The sequence below is a fragment of the Sorex fumeus genome, unplaced genomic scaffold (genome assembly GCF_029834395.1).
Source record: "Sorex fumeus unplaced genomic scaffold, SorFum_2.1 ptg000078l, whole genome shotgun sequence".
Classification (NCBI taxonomy): domain Eukaryota; kingdom Metazoa; phylum Chordata; class Mammalia; order Eulipotyphla; family Soricidae; genus Sorex; species Sorex fumeus.
Window position 1 is genome coordinate 10558716 of NW_026606135.1, and position 16030 is coordinate 10574745.

The window sequence follows — 16030 nt, forward strand, 5'->3', positions numbered from 1 at the left end:
GAAAAAGGGACATTGGTGGTAGGAAATGCACTGGTGGAGGGACAGGCGCTGGATCATTGTATGACTGAAGCCCGATTATGAACAGCTTTATAATGCTCTATCTCAAGGATATTCAATTAAAAGTTTTTAAAATGTAATGTGGAGTTCATGCACAATTCAATCACTTAATCAACTTAAACAGCAGTACTCCTACATTAAATATATAGAGAGAGCTGTGTCACTAATGTGTTCACTGAATCTTAGAAAACTATCTTAAAAGGAATTGTTTGTTTTTCTATCTAGCCTATGATGGACAGAAACAAAAAAGATGAACTACCTAAACTTCAAGTTGGGTTTATTGATTTTGTTTGTACTTTTGTATATAAAGTAAGTAAAATGTCTTGAATGAAATATATAATCATTTAAACGATATTTTTTCTTTGAAACTGTAACTCAGATATAAAAGTGACCCACCCAGAAAACCACTAAGGCATCTTTTCTCCAAAGCATTTTGAAGTATTACTCTAAGCTAGCATTTCCCAAAGTAGGAGATATTCCCCACCCTCGGGAGGGGGTTGGCGCTGAAATGCTTGGGTGGGGTGTAGTCTGGGTGCAGTTGGTAGGGGGGTATTTTCTTTTTATTCAGCTAAGGTAAATTTCCAGTGAGATTGTTTTGTATTGTTCTGAAAAGCAGGTGGTAAAACAAAGAGTTTGGGAGCTTCCGCTCATCTCTCATTCAGGGATGGGATAAAGGAGAACTCAGATGAAGGCAAACTGAATGGATTTAGGCAGACAAGAAAGATTCTAATACAAGCCACTGAATTCAGTTCATTTTAGCAGTTGTGAACACTATAACAATTCCTTACAGCTCCTTCTGAGAACATTCAATATCAACTATGTAACTTTTCATTTTTAATATAAAATTCTTTCTAGGAGTTCTCAAGATTTCACAAAGAAATCACCCCGATGCTGAACGGTCTTCAGAATAATAGAGTCGAATGGAAGTCTCTAGCTGATGAGTATGATGCAAAAATGAAGGTAATTGAAGAGGAGACAAAAAAGAAGGAAGAAGGAAACATGGTCGTTAAAGGTAAAGTGTCTATTTCCCCCCCCTCTAGTAAAGTACTGGAAGGCTCCGGTTGAGCTTAATCTCATATATCCGCAGAAACACACAAACCGGAAACTTGCATTACTGTGTACAGACTGGCAATTTTAAGTTGACTCATGGGTTTGAGGGTTCAAACGTGATCTCATTAAAACACAGATGGAAGTGATGGTCCAAATGAGGTGAAGGTTGGGGCTAGACCCTTTATTCATTCTAGAACTGCTTTGGAGGGATCTAGGTAGATTATTGCTTCTGGAAATAATATGGAAGTCACAGAGTAAATGGAAACGGGGTAAGGTGAGGAAAAAATTTCAATTCCGATATTATGCATTAGCTCCGAGACTTTGGGCAACATGCTTAATGTCTCTGAACTTGCTACACCCTTGTACGTAATTTTACAGATATCCAGTCTTGCTCTCAGATTCAAATCCCACGTGGAAAGCTGGATGGCAGCATGGGTGACCTGAAGGATGTCCTAAGACTGCCTATCCACCAAGTGCCTCCACACACGGCTACTTCCTGATGAAGTTTTTACTTGAAAATCACTCTCCATTTTAAACACTGACTCCAGAATTGTCTTACACTAAAGTGCTTTTGAGAGAAAATAGAGATAAAACACTTGTGTATGGTCCCTTGACCGTGTCAGGAGACTCTAGTTGAGCACAAGCCAAGAGCACAAGCCCCTGGACACTACTGGGTGGGGCCCTCCAAAGTAACAAATGAATAAAATAAAATCTGAAATACTTAGGGCCAGCTATTCATCAGATTATTTGAGTCATCTTAAAGAGGAATGCTAATGCCAGGGCTTTGCATTTTGTCTGGAGAGCTCAGTACTCAAAGGGTTCTCCAAAAGATTGACGGTTTAACATAGACGTCATCTATATCTGGAAAAGTCTTGAGAAAAGGATGACAAAACATTCCTTTTAAATGGTTCTAAGTATCTGGTGGTATTTAACAGAATGCACAGAGAGAAAGCATTTTCCTTAAAAGGTAAGGAAGTATAGAATAAGAATAGGAGATTCTATTTCGAATATCCACTCACTTACATAGTATTTGAGGGTATTTTGTACAAGGTCCTGTGCTCCTATGCTGATACCCTGGGGAGAGATAAGGCCTCCATCTCACATAGTTTGCCATATGGCAAAAGAGCTAGACATATAAATGATTATCTAACTATAATTGTTAACATCACAAGAAACATAAAGTGTACAGCTAGGGCCTCAGTGAAGGCCTTTCTGAAGAAGGCTTATGCTGATTTTGAAAACAGTAGTCCTTGACTAAATTAAAATATAAAGGCTTGGGAAGTAAAGGTAAAAACTAAATAGGCACAAAAGTCTTGATGTAAAAATAGCTTGTTGTAAACTTAAAACCTTGTGTAGCCGGATGGAGTCTAAAGAGCAAGGAGACTATGGAGTACTGCGTAGCTGTTAGAAAAGATGAAGTTATGAAATTTACATTACAAGTGGTACTACATGGAAAGTATCATGCTAAGCGAAATGAGTCAGAAAGAGAGGGACAGACATAGAAAGATTGCATTCCTCTGGGGAACATAGAGTGGCAAAATAGGAGACTAACACCCAAGAATGGCTGAGATAAGTACCAGGAGGTTTACTCCATGGCTTGGAGGCCAGCCGCACCTGCTAGGGGGAAAAGGCAGCTCAGATAGAGAAGGGAGCACCAAATAAAGGGTGTTGGGAGAATCCTCCCAGGATGGGACATGCATGCTGAAAGTAGACTTATAGAGCGAACATGATTGCCACTCAATACCTCTTTTGCAAACCACAACACCCGAAAGGAGACAGAGAACAAAAGGGAATGCCCTGCCATAGAGGTGGGGGGGGGGGGGGGAGGATAGGATGGGGAGTGGGAGGGCTACTGGGATCACTGGTGGTGGAGAATGGGCACTGGTGGAGGGATGGGTACTCGATCATTGTATAACTGAAACCCAAGCACGAAAGTTTGTAAGTCTACAACTGTACCTCATGGTGTTTCACTCAATAAAAAAAAAGACTGAAAAAAAAAAAAAAGAGCAAGGAAAGCACAAGAATCAGATGATGCTAACGATGCAGGAAGCTCTGCCTGACCATGTCTTGAATGTCTTGGTTAGAATTTATCGTCCAGAACAATTGGAAAACCATTAAAACCTGATATGGATTTTAGAAAAAGATACCAAGATGGTAATTTCCACTATGTAAGTAAAATTAAAGGTACAACTAAATTTAATGATTATCTCAATTTTATGGTCAGTGGGATATTAGATCCTTTGATTCCTTTTAGTATGCAATATATTGAATGTGCATCTCTTATGCTTTACTTGCATGAAAAATCTACTTCCTAATTTTTCTCCGAGAATTCTCTGCTGATTAAAAACATTTTTATCTCCAGAATCAAACTTTGTCTGTTACAAGCAACAATTCAAGATTCACAGACTAAAGTGCAGATATTCTCTTGAAGAACAGAGATCTAAACTGGCTCTTTATGAAATTGCTTTTTAACTAGAAATTGTTAAATGTGAATTTAAAAAGTTAAAGGTTAATTCTTAATATCAAACCGTTAGGCTATAAAGTTGGTAGTTACCATAGACCATTAAAGTAAAACACTTGATATCTAGATTTTAATACTCGTTTTCTTCTTTTTCATTTAAGCTGCTGAAGATTCAGGAAGTGGTGCTGCTGACAAAAAGTCCAAAACATGTCTAATGTTATGATAAACTAAGCCATTAGTCTGAATTTTGAGTGTCATTTCCATTTTTGAAGAAAAGCAAAACATTCAAATGAACTTCAGCAAGGAACATTCAGCAAAGCACCACATAGAGTATGAGGACCTTTAGAAAAGCTGTCCCTGAGACTATCAAGAGAAAATACAGTGTTAGCCTGAAAACCTGAAGGGAAAAACAAAGTTGAATAAAAGTACAAACAAGACAGAAATAGTTGTATTTTTTTTTGGGGGGGGGAGAATCAGAATGTTTTAAATATATATAATCTTGAAATGTCACCAATGCTTTAAAAGTTTTTATTGGTTGCATTCATTTGCAAAAGTTAACAACAAAATACCAGACTAGATAGTTTAAAGAACTCAGATTTTTTTCTTAGCACTGTGGTGCCTTGAAGACCAAGGTAAAGGTGCTGGCACATTGGTTTTATAAGGCCTTGTTCTGAGGTTTGTCAGGCCACCTCCCTCTGTACATGTACTATGTGTGTATCAGTGTCCTTACTTTTATTAATGACACCATTCATATGAATCTAGCCGAGCTACATGGTCCATCGCCAGAGTCACATACTAAGAAGATCTGGGAGCTAGAATTTTAACATATGGATTTGAGAAGTGACAAAATTTAGCTCATGAGACTTACTGTTTATACCGTAAGCCCTTTCTTGAACTAAGATCTCTCAATGTGTCAGTGTGAGATTATATACAGTGTAGAATGTATGGAAACAGGGGATATGTAGACAGCACTGTCAAAGGATACAATACTTTATTCCACCTGCGATACTTACCTCTGTGGGGCCAGAGACAGTGCTGGGGGCCAGGTGCTGGCTGCTGTGCATGTGGCAGTCCCTCCAGGGTCAACCCCAGCTCAATCCCTGATATGCCATATGACTTCCCAAGCACCACTAGGAGTGACCCCCTGAACAGTGAGCTCGGGGTAAATCCTGAGCACAGCCGAGTGTGGTCTAGAAACCAAAACCAAACAAAAACTGTTTTGTTTTTGCTTTTTGGTTGCACCCGGCAATTCACAGAGATCACTCTTGGCTCATGCACTCAGGAATTACTCCTGGTGGTGCTCAAGGGACCATATGTGATGCTGGGAATCGTCGAACCTAGCCCCCCCCAAATGTTTTAGTTACATAAATTCTATTACTAAAATCAGTTCTACTGGGCATGGGATTAGTAATTGACTAATTGCTAGTAATACTTTTTGCTACAATATTAAGATTCCACTTTATATAAGATGAAAAAGATATAATTTAATAAATCAGGGGACTTCCAATGTTGACTTAAACTTTATATGCTGTTTTCTGATAGTTCACAATTGACTGCATTTTGCTTCCCAGAGATGTACTTTGTGCAATGGGTAGCACTCACTCTACCTCATAAATAGAAACCTGATAAATATGTGAGCAAAGGAGTAACTTCTATTTAATAAGGGTTCATCTCTGGACACTAGATATTTTAAAGTAAGAAACAGCTGGGGAGGTATTTCAATGCATGCTTTACACACAGGAGCTCCAGGGCTGATCCCCAGCAACGCATGGTCTTTTGGAGCACCGAGCCAGGAGTAGCTTCTGAAAACAAACCCCCCGAAACAAACAAAAAATAAACTAAACGCCAATAATTCAGCCACTTATTTTGCCGCTAAATGCCAATCATTCACATTCAAATGACATTTAAAATAGTTTTCTTGAACAAAAATAATTGGAATATATGATCATTTTCCTCAAAAAACACATAGCTGGCTCGAAGGGCTGAAGCACATGCTTTCCATGCAGAAGCCCTGGGCTTGCTTTTTAGTCTTGGAACATGGTTCCAAGCATCACTGGAGGAGACCATGAGCATGGAGTGACCCCCAAGGATGGACAGGCATGACACAAACACAAATCAAAACCCCCCAAAACCAAAGCACATAAACATGGAAATTTGTCCATATATTTTAGGAATGCTTTCTCTCTTGATCTTTAGACCTATGGGAATATGAATCCTAAAGTCAAAATTATATAATTGCTTCCATATACAAGCAAATTTGTATTTGTATGACTCCATCTCTAGAGATAAGTACTCATGTGTATATTATTATCTGGTTAAATGATCTCAACTGAAAAGTCTCTGTTGGAAAGTCAACTTTGATGAACATGTTCACTATTTTAGATGACTGGGACTTCACTGGGTCTCCTGTGATATTAATTTATCTTATAGTTAATTACCTTCAGACTTGGAAGTCAAATTTAATTAAAACAACTCCCTTAAATGGTTCAAGTATGAACGAAGCAAGAGAAAACCACAAAAGGCAGCTAGAAAGAGCTGATAATGGGGAAACAGGTGCCCAAAAGGGGTATGACCAATATAACAAAGGGAAGAGAAGCAAAAAGAGTGATGACATTCTTACTTTGCCTATCTTTTGAGATCTCCCAAATCCTAGTAACTGAGGCAAGATAAAATAACCATGAATCAAAGGGGGGAAAAAGTCCTACAAAATTTAGGAGCAATTGGGGGCTGAACAATAGTACAACTGGGAGGGTGTTTCCCTTGCATGCGGCTGGCCTGGGTGTGATCCCCAGCCCCCAGATGGTCGTCTGAGCTCTCCAGGAGGGATCCCTGAATGCAGAGCCAGAGATTCAAAGCATTCAAAGCATCTGACATCTTGGAGTAACTCGGTTTTTATTTTAAAAACAAACCACTCAAATGCAACTTGTAGATGAAAATACTTGTAAAGCATTTCAAAATGAACTTTCACATCAAGGAATGTAGTTTCTTTCTCCATCTCAAAGAAATAAATCTTGAAAATAGTCATCAAATTCTTCTTCCCTATTAAAAAAAAAGTATAGTAATTAAAACCAACAACCGGTGACACATTATATAATAAATAATATATTATATATTATTAATATATTAATATTATATATTAATATATAAATAATATATTATATATTAATGAAGATGGTAAAGGCCCTCCCGTTGATCGTCGATTTGCTCGAGCGGGCCCAGTAACGTCTCCATTGGAGACTTTGTTGTTACTGTGTCTGGCATATCGAATACTCTCGGTAGCTTGCCGGGCTCTCCGAGAGGGGCGGAGGAATCGAACTCGGGTCGGCCATGTTGGCTGCGTGCAAGGCAGTCGCCCTACCCGCTATGCTATAGCACAGCGGGTAGGGCGTTTGCCTTACAAGTGGCCAACATGGCCGACCTGAGTTCGATTCCTCTGCCCCTCTCGGAGAGCCCGGCAAGCTACCGAGAGTATTCGATATGCCAGACACAGTAACAACAAAGTCTCCAATGGAGACGTTACTGGGCCCGCTCGAGCAAATCGACGATCAACGGGAGGGCCTTTACCTTACCTTACCTTATATATTAATAATATATTATATAATATAATAAATAATAAATAGGCGACACATTATATAATAAAAGATTTTAATTCAACATAGTTGCTCTCTTCCATCTATCAATATATCTGATGATTCATTCATTGAATAAATCTTAGTATCTTATGTATTTATTTTCTAAGAGTTGCACTAAAAATACTTTGGATTCCATCACTGCTTCTCCATTCTGTTTTGGTTGACCTCTTCTCTAGCATAATAGCAATGTGCAGCAGACTTTTAAAGTAAATCAGGAAGAGTTTAAATATATGAAATTAGTTGAGTTTTTAAAGTAGATTTAGATGTTCTGTAGATGATCAGTATCAAGTTTTTGCAAGGTGACAAAGAATTTGGGTATGAAAGATTGTAGAGCCCCTCCACATTCACTAATGATGCCTGGAGCTTGTACACAACTGTACCATGCACTGGGAATTAAGTTCTTGTCCTCACAGCTTGCCCTGCACACTGTGCACCACTGAGTCAACTTAAATTTCTGGGCCCTTTCTCGCACAAGATGCTAAACAGCAGAGATTCCAGGATTGCTTCTCCAAGTGTGGGAGGGTCACGCCGGGATTTGAACTCATGACTTGTACTTGCCAGGCAACTGCTGTAAACCACTAAGCTACCTTTTGGGCCTTGCTTTCTTAGATTTTACTCAGTATCTTTATTGATAAAAAGACGTACTGACTCTAAAATATATCCTCTCATTTTCAGCTAAGAGCTGTTCAAGGGAAAGTTTTTATAGTTGAAAGCTTAACTAAGAATGTAAGTAGGATAGAAATATTTTATTTTTAGCAATAATTCTTTATAATCAAACCTATAATGACCACACATTTGTGAATTCTATGAAACAGAAAGTCTACATTCACAGAAGGAAGTAATTTCGTCAAAATTTCTTTCTCCAACACTGCTGATTTTTGCTCCATGCAAAGGTACAGAATAATAAGCAAAATTCAACAGGTCTAAAGGCTAATGAAATAAAACTAAAATTTACTGTGAACTTACTATGTTTATAGGCATCATGCAAGCTACTTTATTCATTTCATTAAATCTTCAAAATAAATTATGCAAAAGATATCATTCATCCTCTTCTAATAGATAAAATTCAAGTGTATTACAAAAGCATCACAGTGTATTACAAAAACCAACAACATTCTACCTTATCCAGATTTTTGAGGGTGGATGGGTGGGCCCTCCTAAGCAGTACTCAGGAGGTTCTGGGGTCCCACTGGTGATTCTTGGCCAACTGGGCCTGAGATTTCAAAGTAAGGGTCAGAGATGCATTGCTGCTCAGACCCTGTGATACGGTGTCTGGAATATCCAGAGTACCTGGATGTGCTATGGAACTCCAGAGCCACACCTGGATATGCAGAAAACTCTAGGGCCACAACTGGATGTGCTAGGGAACACTAGGGCCACATCTGGAGATGCTAGTGGGCCTCCTGCGCCCCACCCAGCAATGTCAAGAGGACTGCAGGACTTCACCTGGTAAAGCCTGGGGACCATGTGGTGCTGAGAACTGAACTGGGTCATCTGCATGCTAGCTGTGCATCCTAACCACCATTATTATCTCCTGACCTCCTCACCAGAGTTTTATCCATAATTCTTACTGCAGTGTTTTAAACTCTATTATATTTTGATGTCATGCTAGAAAACAAGAGACTGGGAGCATGCAACTCATAGCAGAGAAGAAAGCACATACTGAATCATCACCTGTCTTTGAAGGACAAGGTGGATACTGTCAGGTAAACTTCTGGACTACCTCTGTGAATTTTCAAAAATTACAGGGGCTTCCTAACTAGAGTGTCATGGATAGGCTGCTCTGGAAACGAGTGAACAGTTTCATTGAAGGAATTAAGCAAAACAACTTACCAGAAAGTCCTCTGGTAAGGTGAGGGGAGGACAGAAGGACTCACTACGAGAAGGCTGGATAAGTTGGCCACAAACAATGGCTGACTATAAACTCTGATTTTACCAAGCTGGGCATTTATAGGTATTAAACAAATATTTATGATGAAATTTTTTTTTCACTTACCGCTATCAAAATAGCTTTGGCCATAGCGTCCTAAACTGAGGGTTTATTTGTTAATTTTAGGACTTACTGTGATTTTTCATCTGTCTCTGGTAATGGGCCTTTCCAAAGTTCAGATTCTGAAGTACTTTCTTCCTCATCTGAGTTTCCTATTTATTTAAAAAGAGATATTTTTAAATGCATTGCATTTAAAAGACATTTTGAACTATTCACCAATGTAGTTAGCTTTGAATTTAACTGCAGCTCAGTTTCAATTTTTATGGCTCTCTTGAAATTTAACTCTACTCACCAGTAAGTTATTTTTAAAAGCTAAATAAATAAGCTGAGATATATTAACGAGTCTCCGCAAAAATGACAAGGATTTAAAATTTCATGGGAAAGTCTCTAAACCAAAGGAGCAATTTCAACATTAACCCTCTCAAGAGTGTTTATGAATATATCTCATATTAAGTTCTCCTTTCTATTATCAAAAGTAAAAAACATAGATTGTTGCAGAGACCAGATGTTCACTATAAAATAACAACAAAAGAAACAACCTAAGTTCTCACCAATTAAGTATAAAAAATTGGTTAAATACTATAAAGGTACCTAAAAGACCTCAGAGTATCATTATATTTATATATTCATAGAAAAATATCCATGCCATATCAAATTATTTTAGTTACAGAAAGTATACATCTGATTTATGTTTGAAATATTGCATATATGGGGCTGGAGCAATAGCACAGCGGGTAGGGCGTTTTGCCTTGCACGCGGCCAACCAGGGTTCAATTCCCAGCATCCCATATGGTCTCCTGAGCACCACTAGGAGTAATTCCTGAGTGCAGAGCCAGGAGTAACCCCTGTGCACTGCCAGGTGTGACCCAAAAACCAAAACACAAAACAAAAACCCTGCATATATATTTGGGTATAGGCGTATGTATATGGGTATCTATACTATACAGCAATTATATATTAATGCTAATTAACATATTCACAAATTACTTTAGGCATGCTATTTCTATAAATAATATTTATGTGTATGTATATGTGTATTATAAGTTTGTAAAGCCCAAACAAACTTAATGGTGGTTATATTATCTGTGAACCTGGGATACTTTAACTTTGCATTCGAAGTTTTCTCAATTTTTGTATTTTAAACATGCATCATCTTTAAAATCAGTAAAAACAATAAAGAAAAACAGTTAAAAATATTTAATCCTCTACTAGTCAAACTAAAATTTATGAAATACTAAAAACTGTACTGTGTAACAGTAACATTTGAAGATACAGAGTAATTATAATAGCAAATAATTCCCCTCCAATCCTGAAATAATCCAAAAAAGAACCGACACAAATTTGGCCTGTCTATACAGAATGTCCCTTAAACATATACAAAAATGAAGCAGCACTGATTTCTCACTGTGGTTCTAAACTTTTACCTGCTGGAATTTGATCCTTGAAACAACTTGTGTGTTTGGTTCTAACTAAATTGATTCTGGCACCAAAATGAAAAAAATAGCAAAAATGGAACAGCATTTCTAGTCTAATTATCTGTAAACAAAGATGATAAAATTATAAAACCTTGGTAACAAGATTTCTAATCAATGACTGCCAGCATTCTAGAATCACCTGTGTCCCAGATAGAATGTGAGAATAAAAATTTATTCATAATTTTATAAAAAGTTACTACCAAGAGAAGAGCATAGAAAAAAATCATAGAAAAAAAATAAAGGCAACCACTACAATATAATCTTGTTATTGTCAGAAACCAAAATATTCAAGATCTTTAAAAGGGGCAGTTAACTTCAAAAGGCATTTCAGAAGGCCTAAAAGTCACTTACTCTCTTGTTACCTCTGAAGTTTTTCCTACATTCCAGTCATTCTACACCAGTTCCATATCAAACAAGCAACTTTTACACAATTTATACGGACATTATAAAAGATTTCTTCTTAAAAGAGAGCACAAAACGAAAAGTAATCAAATATCCTTAGGGAAAAAAATCAAAAAATAAATGATTGTGCTATATGACTTTTCAGGTCCCTTATTATGAATTACTCCTTATAATAATGCTGCATTCTGCCAGTCTAAGAGGGGCACTGCTAAGAATAATGGTAAGAAGAGGCAATAGGAAATGATGCTTTCTCAGAAATTGGTGTCAAAACTGCCCTAATCAATTCCAGAAAACAAAAATAGAATCTGTGAAGTATGTCTAGTATTTTCCTTTTCTCTGACAGAATAGCTATATATTTGTTAAGGGCATACTTTGTGACAGACATGCTTTACAAGTATGTTTCTCATTTAACTGATAGTAAATGAAGTAAGCCTCTTTATTTATAGATGGAACTAATATACATAAAAATAAAATAACAGTGTGGATGCGGGCTGGAGCGATAGCACAGTGGGTAGGGCGTTTGCCTTGCATGCAGCCAACCCAGCCGATCCGAGTTCGATTCCCCCACCCCTCTCGGAGAGCCCAGCAAGCTACCGAGAGTATCTCGCCTGCATGGCAAAGCCTGGCAAGCTACCCATGGCGTATTTGATATGCCAAACACAGTAACAAGTCTCACAATGTTACTGGACCTATTCGAGCAAATTGATGAACAAAGGGAGGACAGTGACACTGACAGTGTGGATGTATACAATTATTTGCCAAAATTAGATTATACGTGAGCATATAGTCAATTTGACCATAACAGTTATTGATATATAATAAAAGATTAGGCTCTGAAATAATAGACCTATATTTAATTTCAGCTCTGTCATTAACTATTCAACTTTAGTCAATTTATCTCAATTCTCTGGTTCTTTTTCTTGTCTGAAAAATGGGATGTTTATATGCCTGCAATCAAAAAACTCCAACTTAAAATGCTTCTTCCTCTCAGAAACAGTCTTTCTTCATGTATTTTGTTTTAATCAAATTGGGGTAAATGATAACTGAGTTTTTTTTTTTTGGTGATGATTGCTATATAATTTAATCTATGTAAATAAACTCAAAATTGAATATTATCCAATCACAAATCACAAATCATCCTGTTATTCGTCGATTGCCTCGGGCAGGCCCCAGTAATCTCTTTCATCCTAGCCCTGAGATTATATTCAAGGCTCTTTAGGAGAATGAGACCCATCATTGTTACTGATATTTGGCATATTGGGTATGCCACAGGGAGTTTGCCAGACTCTGCCGTGTGGGCAGGATAGTTTTGGTAGCCTGCCAGTTTGTCCAAAGTAGGAATGAGATAATAAAATGTCATAATAAGCTTCTGGGAGCTGGTTTTTATAGTCTCTGAGTCTTGGCCGTTGATGGGATTAAATGGCACCAGGGGGCCAGTTGGTGGGTGTGACCCCCGCCTACTGGAATTTGGAGGATCTGGGTGGAGGATGCTCGGCCCCAATCCGAGTAGGCTTGGAGATCTCGGCCCCGGAACCCACATGGCTTTGTCCCTCTGCCAGTACCTTCATGTGTGCGGAGAGTGGTCTCAGCATGGTGGTGGCTGGTCCTGGAGGTCTTCGGCTGCCGGAGCCCTGGTCGGGGCGGGGAGGAAAGCTCAACCCGCTCCCCTCCAAAGGGCCCCGGCGAGGACAGCCAAAAGACAGAAAAAGCAAGATTTGAGGTCTGATGCTGTCAAGACCATGTAGGCCAGATTATGACCCAGAACTATGGTTTGGGCATACGATATTAAGGTAAACTGAGTTTTCTAGATATGGTAAATGGCTTTCTGGTTGCAAATGGGACAGTATGTCATTCTGAGGTGGGTTATTTGTTTCTTCAACACACAAAGCTAGAAGTTCTTTAAAGGGACACCTACTTTCCCTTTCCCGACCTAGCTGAGGAGAGGGCAAGAATCGCAGGCTCTTTCTGGGAGAAGGAGAGGATCCAGAGAGCTGGGGAGGAAAACAGTGGGCGAGGAAGAGAAAATAGAGCAATAGACACAAGTCAAGTTCTTTCCCTAAAAGATTTTTCAATAATGAGAAATTGGAATTGGAATAGGGAAATTTTTTCCCAACATTAAGCTGACATCATTGGTTGATCCACACTTCTCATAGTAATGTCTGCTGGAAATGGGAAAAAACTAAACTTTCCATTTTAACTCTATAAAGTCACTTCTACCAGTCTCAGTCTGGCTATATTCTATAAACTATCTTTACACTTCAAATTTAGTAGAAACTGGTAAGAGTCACATAAAAACAAAGTGTCAGTGCTTAAAACATTTCAACTATGAGGACTACAGAGTTGGTATGGGGAATATTATATTTCTAGACTACTAATTTTTCCTAATTAGCAACTTTATTTTCCAAAAATGTGTGCGTGCATGTGAATCAAACACACAAACACACACCTTTAAAAACTGAGAGGTGGGGAGTGGAATTCTTTTTTTTCTCTTTGTTTTCTGAGCCATACCCAGTGGTGTTTAGGAGACCATGTGTTGCCAGAGATCACACCCAGACCTCTGCCATGCGAAAGATGCACTTCAGCCCTTTGAACTACTTCCCTGCCTTGTTATTCCCCAATTCTCATTCTCGGGTTTATAAACTTCCAAGTAAGCCAAGTCTTAAATTTCTAAGTTTTATATAAGAATCAATATTATAATATGAATTAGACATGACAATGAATTATACTTTGTGAGCTCTTAAGTCTATTGAAAGGTTTTTAAGAAATGACAAACTGTTTTTGTTATCTACAGCCTGTCTATGTATACAAATGTATACGCCCCCCGCCGCCCCCATCCTGCCTTTGTTTGGGGGGAGTGGAGGGTTCAGACCATACTCTGTGGTGCTCAGGGCTTACCCCTGGCTCTGTGCTCAGGGATCACTCCTGACAGAGCTCAGGGGACCATATGGGGTGCTGGGGATCAAATCAAGTCAGCCCACAGCAAGTGCCCTACCCACTGAACTGTCTCTCCAGCCCCATGAACACCGCTTTTATGAAATCACAGGAAAGTCTGTTTTCAATATTTTGTGTGGAAAAAACTGGCAGACTATAAGTTCCCTTTACTGTGTGGGTACAATTAATCATTTTACTGGTGGTTTCTTTATTTTGGTTTGGTTGTTAGGAAGAACAATGACAGTTGTAACACAACTATATAAAACTTTTGGGTACTATTTAGAGCAAAAAAATTTTTTTGTTTTTGGGCTATGCCTGACGAAGCTTCAGGGGTTACTCCTGGATCTACACTCGGAATCCCTCAGAGCTTGGGGGACTACACGGGATGCTGGGGATTGAACCTAGATCGGCTGCTTGCAAGGCTAGTGCCCTGCTTGCTATACTATCTCTTCGGCCAATATTTGTAGTAATTTTACTGCCAGCCTTACTTTGCTATCCTGTATTGCCTACCTATCCTTCTGATTTCACCTTTAAAACTGTATTTATTAAAAAGCTTTTTAAATTTAAAATAAGAAATTTGTAAGTGTTCTAAATTGGGTAAGAAATAATACCCTTTAAGTTTATTTTCTATGATATTCTGACACTGTGAAAGAAAGCAAAAATAATTTACAAAAATAATTTACATCAAACCAAGATACAATCCATGATGATTCAAACTGAAAATAACCGAACTTATTTTTATTAAATTGAACCTATATATTTTTATGAAACCCACATACGCTTGACAGGGCACTTACCATTTACAGAACTTTCTGGTTCCTTTGAGGATGAATGTCCTAAAAGCAAACAGCATTGCTTTGTTAATAATTTTATGACAGTATAGCTATGACCAAAATCTTCCCAAGAGTCTAAAGATTATGGTTTTATAGACATACTCACCATCTTCTCATCTGATATATTCCTTAGACTTATTTACTCTAATTAAAATCTTAAATTATTTTATGAAGAATCATATTTTGTGCTCTAATGTGATCAAGATTAATACTTAAAAGTTTAAAAAGAATAAACCTGGGAAAAAAATCTCACATTAAAAAAAAAGCCCCACTTTTAACTAATATTTGAAATCAATTTAGAAATAAGCTTTTTTTTTTCTTTTTTGGTATTTGGGTAATGCCCGGCAGTACTCAGAGCTGGTTTTATGTTCAGGGATCATTCCTGATGGGGTTGGAGGACCATCTCGAATGCTAGGGATTGTGCATGGCAAATATCCTATCCAGTGCACTATCATTCTGGCCCTAAATCTTTTTTCCAATAATACTTTTTCAAAGATCATAGATGAAAATTCACTCAGTGATTATCAATCGCACGCACATTTATGCTATTAAACAGAAAAATCTTAAGCTCTATAAATATTATCTGGTAAAGAAAATGGGAGTTAAAAGCAGTACAGATCTAGACAGATCTAGTTAAGTAATTTTTAAGAAATTCATCAGTTTCTGAAGTAAACATCAAAGGAAGGTGGTAAAATTAAAAAGTACAAATAACATACAAAATTTTCTATCTGTCCTTGATAGAAAGAGTTATAAGCCAAAGTTGTCCCATGAAGGGTGCCTTTAAACACAGATAAAAAAGGGAAGAGAGCCACCTCGGAGCTTTTTGGAAAGCCAGGAATGAGCCGGCAGTGACGGGGCAACTGCAACCTCACGGGAAGGGGGGCATTACCGGCTCGTCCTTCACACCCTACTGAGGTCACGAGTTGCCCCCCATGAGCAGCTCTCCAGCACGGCCATGGCTCCAGAGCCACAGAAACCAATCTCGTAATTATCTGGCTCTTGGCAGAAATACCTCCAGGTTTAATAAGTAAAATATCAGAAATCCAAAATCTTGCGGCCGTAATAGCGGCCACATGACATCATATGGTTCTTATAACCAGTTATAGAAAACAAATTATTTCACAATGCCTTTTCAGCAGTTTCTGATTGTTGGGTGCAAACTCTAAACAATAATGGTGGATCTTTTATTGAAATAATGA

General features: G+C 38.1%; 2 protein-coding genes across 5 annotated transcripts in view; one reads left to right on the forward strand and one right to left on the reverse strand.

Moving 5' to 3' along the window:
* Positions 1 to 3961, forward strand: part of PDE6C (phosphodiesterase 6C) — a 53497-nt gene extending 49536 nt beyond the window's left edge. For both annotated transcript variants that reach the window (XM_056130398.1, XM_056130397.1), the window contains 3 exons: positions 283 to 366; positions 913 to 1069; positions 3730 to 3961. In XM_056130398.1, the coding sequence (XP_055986373.1) occupies positions 283 to 366; positions 913 to 1069; positions 3730 to 3791 (303 nt within the window). In that variant the 3' untranslated portion in view covers positions 3792 to 3961. The remainder of the gene's footprint in view (positions 1 to 282; positions 367 to 912; positions 1070 to 3729) is intronic.
* A 2488-nt stretch (positions 3962 to 6449) lies between these two features.
* Positions 6450 to 16030, reverse strand: part of LOC130038575 (protein FRA10AC1) — a 31106-nt gene continuing 21525 nt past the window's right edge. For 2 of the 3 annotated variants that reach the window (XM_056130406.1, XM_056130405.1), the window contains exons 12-14: positions 14796 to 14834; positions 9264 to 9342; positions 6450 to 6607 (exon numbers count right to left, since the gene is read on the reverse strand). In XM_056130406.1, coding sequence (XP_055986381.1) covers positions 6565 to 6607; positions 9264 to 9342; positions 14796 to 14834 — 161 coding nt within the window. In that variant the 3' untranslated portion in view covers positions 6450 to 6564. The remainder of the gene's footprint in view (positions 6608 to 9263; positions 9343 to 14795; positions 14835 to 16030) is intronic. The other variant, XR_008794736.1, reaches the window with a different exon arrangement.